General features: G+C 34.7%; 1 protein-coding gene across 1 annotated transcript in view; it reads left to right on the forward strand.

Annotated features, from left to right (window-relative positions):
- LRPPRC (leucine rich pentatricopeptide repeat containing) overlaps positions 1 to 4,951 on the forward strand; it is a 79,874-nt gene that overhangs the window by 47,160 nt on the left and 27,763 nt on the right. Inside the window, exons 26-27 of the mRNA XM_006778688.2 lie at positions 3,422 to 3,490; positions 4,319 to 4,409. Of these exons, the coding sequence (XP_006778751.1) occupies positions 3,422 to 3,490; positions 4,319 to 4,409 (160 nt within the window). The remainder of the gene's footprint in view (positions 1 to 3,421; positions 3,491 to 4,318; positions 4,410 to 4,951) is intronic.

The following is a 4,951-nucleotide window of genomic DNA, read 5'->3' on the forward strand; positions in this document are numbered from 1 at the left end:
GCCCCAGCTCTTCAGCCTCCATTGCTGAAAGCAGGTTTCTGGCCTTTGTTTACCTTCTGTATTTGAAACAATGTTGCGATCCTGCTGGCTGAAGCCTGGTGGACTAAAGCAGGTTTCTGGGGTTTTGTTTAGCTTCTGTATTTGCTACATAGTTGCTTAGAGTTGCAGCTCAGAGGCCTACAGCGGCAGGCGGGGAACGTTGGAGTCCTCCGTCACTGAAGCAAGCAAGCCTCATGTTAGTTTTAAGCTGCCTGGCTGCCGGCCACCATTTTGGCTGGCAGTTAATTTGTATATCGCCCTCATTAGCCAATGGGAAGGGTAGCAGTTGTACGCCAATTACCATGATTCTCTTTTATTAGATAGGATTATCTTCTTTCCCCATTAAGTATTCTTGGTTCCCTTGTCAAATATTAGCTGACCGTATATGCAAGGGTTTATTTCTGGCCTCTCGATTCTGTTCCATTGATGTATGTGTCTGTTATTATGCCAGGACCATACTGTTTTTATAACTATAGCTTTGAAGTATAATTAGTGTGTCCTCTTACCACCTGGTTAAAGTGCATCATGTTCAGTTGACTGTTAGTTTGACTTGCTCAGCCATACACATATTATCCTCCTTACTAGACATGGTCTATAAGTCTATCTCTGAAGATTTTGGAGAAAAGGACAAACATTGAAAGGATTAATAAGTTCTATGATACCCTTTTTCCTCCCCTGCTATCCTGGGTATGGGGATAAATAGTTGAGTTCTTGTTATTGTCTCATCCCTCTTAAACATTTGATTGTCCTAATGCTCTGGCTAGAGAAAATGAGGCTAGAGGTAATTGTTTGTTTTCCATTTTCCATTTCCAGCAGTAATTGCAAAAAAAATTAAAATGTAAAATTTTCACCTAGCCGGCATGGCTCATTGGTTGAACATCAACCTATGAACCGGGAGGTCATGGTTCAATTCCTGGTCAGGACACATGCCCAGGTTGTGGGCTCAATCCCCAGAGTGGGGCATGCAGGAGACAGCTGATCAATGATTCTCTCTCATCATTGATGTTTTTCTCTCTCTACCTTCCTCTCTAACATCTATAAAAACATATTAAAAAACAACAACATAGCCCTAGCCAGTTTGACTCAGCAGATAGAGCATCAGCCTGCAGACTGAAGGGTCACAGGTTCAATTCTGGTCAGAGGCACATGTCTGGGTTGCGGGCTGGATCCCCAATAAGGGGGCGTGCAGAAGGCAGTGATCAGTGATTCTCTCTCATCACTGATATTTCATTCTCTCCCTCTTCCTTTCTCTCGGAAATCAATAAAAATATATTTAAAAACAAAACACAAACAAATAACATTTTCTATTTCAGTCCAATTTATTAAGATTGGTTTTTTTTTTGAAATATAGTTTTAAGAAAAAGAATCTTCATTCCTTTTCACTTTAAAGGTAGCAATTTATTTTTACTAGTATACATAAAAGCCTATTATAACAATAGATTTACTAGTTTATCAGTAATATAATGAAATTAAAGTAATGAAGATTATTTTAGATTACTTTTTGTTCTTATATAAGTGAACCTAGTACTAAATCGGAACTTCACAAAGTGTTTTGAAACACAGCAACCCAGTTTTTTATTACAATAAGTAATTTATCCTTATTGTTCATTAAATAGATTGTATATAGCAAAACAAAAAACTAGAGTTGAGTCCATTGTTTTAATTCAGCATTAACTGGTTTTTCATAAGTTGTATTCAATGTCCCAGTTAGAATTTTATTCTTCTCCATATTTTTATTACATTTTCTATTTTTGCTTTCAACTTGCAGTGTTTAAAATTCAATAAGATGTTAAGAGATAAGCCAGAAATGTAGACTCATTTAGAGAAGCCTAAGAGATTTAGTTAATCTGACCTAGATGTTCTTTTGATGATTGAGACTTATATGTGAAAGCAGTTCTCAATTTCAAAATGAAACATAGAAATATGTGCTGTATAAGTCAGCTGTCCTGCCAGTGACAGAGAGATTAATCAGCCACAAAAAGGAAGAGTTTTCTATAAAAGTTTTGCTATTTAGATCGTTGGCATTTGGATCAGCAATAATATTGAAAGTTGTAAGTGAATGTAGTCCTTGCATTTTGCCATGTTCGAAAGAGGACCGTCTAGTATTTTTTCAAGGGCTTTTTGTATGCAGTTGATGTTGGTTTCATTTTCAGTATAATGTATGTGAAGCAAAACAGATAATGTGAGAAAATCCATGGGTAGAAATTATGTGAAAACGTAAATATTAATGATACTTGAGAATATAGTTAAAAATTAATTGATTCAACATTTACTTCTTGTATTCCAAAATGTGGACACTTGCACAGGTAGCATGAGAACACTTATACAATTTCTGTACCAATTTTTCTATCATTCTATCAAAGCTCTGAGTTGTTAGTTTCTGCTTCAGTTAATTTAACATTATACAATATTATTTTAAGAAATAAAAATAGGAAGATTTATAAATAAGAGATCAGATTGAGGGGGTACCTAGTTTGGTCATCCTAGCTGAATGGAGGTATCAGTAAAGGTATCTCCTGTAGACTAGAGCAGCCAGGGCTCTAGTGAGTGTGTAGTTTTATTATCATATTGCTGTGATTGAAGTGTAGTATTTAATGGTGAAGCCCTCTTACACAAGATGAAACTACTATAGTTATACTGACAAATCCTTGAATTATATGTATAATGGTTTGGCTTTTATTCCAGTATCCAGAATTGTAAAATAATTGCTTTGAAGCCAGAGTTATTGACTAAATGTCAGTAATTTCTAATTGAGGATATAAGGATATAACATGCCTCAATTATTGAAATAAACTAAGACTCTGAAACTAATTGTAAATACTTAGCTTGACTTAAGTACTTAGCTCTTTAGACATTTAATTTTAGATCTAGGCAAGCATTTGCGGTAGTCAGAAGACTTTTATCACTAAAGTTTTACAAAGCATTTTTGAAAGCTATTGGTTTCTTATTGTGATGATTGTTAATAAGTCTATGAAACATTAGTAATTTTTGCTTCCTGAATCTATTGGGATGAGAGAGAGAGAGGGAGAGAGAGAGGACACATACTTTGGAGTTTAAGTTCATTATTTCAAGATTTCTTTTTGAACTAAAGAAAGCTTAACCATTTTAATAACTAAAGCTTTATGGAATGAAAATTGATCTGTAAAACAGCATTTTGAAATAACCCAAATCTTAAAGACACAGGTTAAGTATTGATTGTGTGTTATGCTCTATTCTAATCCTAAAGGTCTTTGATAATTATGGGTTTAAGTTGTAGGTTTCTTAAATGTATATGTTTGAGAAAGAGGCAACAAATCCATTAAAGGAAAACTATTTGTCTTTGAAAAATTAACATTTAGCTACAGCCTTACCTTATGTGCTATGTGATCCTTTTATTTTACAGACTCCAGGCATTAGAGCACGATCTGCCAGACTTCAGTGGTTTTGTGATAGGTGTATTTCCAGTAATCAGGTTTGTGTTTAATTTCTGGTCTCAAGTACCTAAAACTATGAGTAGGAAGCAAGTGTCCTGCATGTCATATGAGCATTTGGGGATTTTAGGAGAGACAGTGTTATTAATGGAAGTAGTGTTATCTTGGTTGTTTTCCAAATAAGCTATTGCTTAATTCTTGTTTCCGAGGTGCCGTAGTTCCTAAAAATTCTGATTTGGGCCCTGAAGATTTTAGCTTGCCTTATTTTATTTATTTTGAGCAGGCTAACTTTATTTCCTTGGTAATTAAAGTCTGCTTTAATCCTTAATGTCTAGAGGAGTCGCTTGCTGGGAGCCCAATGCAATTTCTGCTTCACTTCTCCTACCTCCCCTGCAGTTCAGATATCTGTCCACATCTTGCCAAGTAAAAGCCACAGGGGAAGAGGAGTATAATGTTTGTATAGAAGAGTATTCTTGAAAAAATATAGTGTATACTCACTGAGTCTTCCACCCCAGATATCTTCGAAAATTCTCCAAATGCACCTTGTGGAGGTTCCCTCAACTAGATAATTGATCATGTTGTGTTCTTGACTCCAAGGAACCTTTGAACCCTTCACTTAAAAAAATAAATTGTTTTAAATTGTGATAAAATACATGTAACATAAAATTTCCCATTTTAATCATTTTAAGGTGTACAGGTTAGTGGCTTAAGGAAATTCACATCACTGTGCTCAGGCCTTTAATTTTGAAATAAAGTTAATTTACCTTTTTTGGGTAAAGCTAATTTCAAGGATTATTCAACTGAGATTTGTCAACTATAAAATATATATTATATATAATCTAGATCCATCTCTTGTTTGTATTTTTAAGGTTGAAACTCTAGAAAAATTAGTGGAGCTGACACAGAAGCTATTTGAATGCGACAGAGACCAGCTGTATTACAATCTGCTGAAACTATATAGTAAGTGATCTGACTGGTCCTCATATTTTCATTTTGGAAACATTTATTTATTCTGTTGAAGGCAGTAGACAGACGGGAAAGGGTTCTCCCTCTTTGAGGAAGCACCAGGGATTGTCAAATGTGGAATCTTCAACAGAGGCTCAAGAAGAGGGCAGATTGAACTTTATCACAAAAAGTTATATTTAATCGCTAATTTTTTATGTTCTTACTGCAGTAATGAGAAGTGAGAAAAATCTTCATCAGAGTTGCAGAATTTAATAGGACTTTTGAGTATGGACTGTTTTTTATCTTTCTAATTAAGTCTTGTAGATCAGTGATTTTTCAACCTTTTTCATCTCATGGCACACATAAACTAATTACTAAAATTCTGTGGTGCAGAATTCAATAGTATAGAATTTTATACTATATTTCTTGCCGATCTGACGAAAAAAATAGGTGTAATTTTGATTCATTCACACCAGACAGCTATTGTTGTCTGGTGTTGGCTGTTATTTTTTTTTTTTTAATATATTTTATTGATTTTTTACAGGGGGGAAAGGGGG

Source organism: Myotis davidii, unplaced genomic scaffold (genome assembly GCF_000327345.1).
Source record: "Myotis davidii unplaced genomic scaffold, ASM32734v1 scaffold6, whole genome shotgun sequence".
Lineage (NCBI taxonomy): Eukaryota > Metazoa > Chordata > Mammalia > Chiroptera > Vespertilionidae > Myotis > Myotis davidii.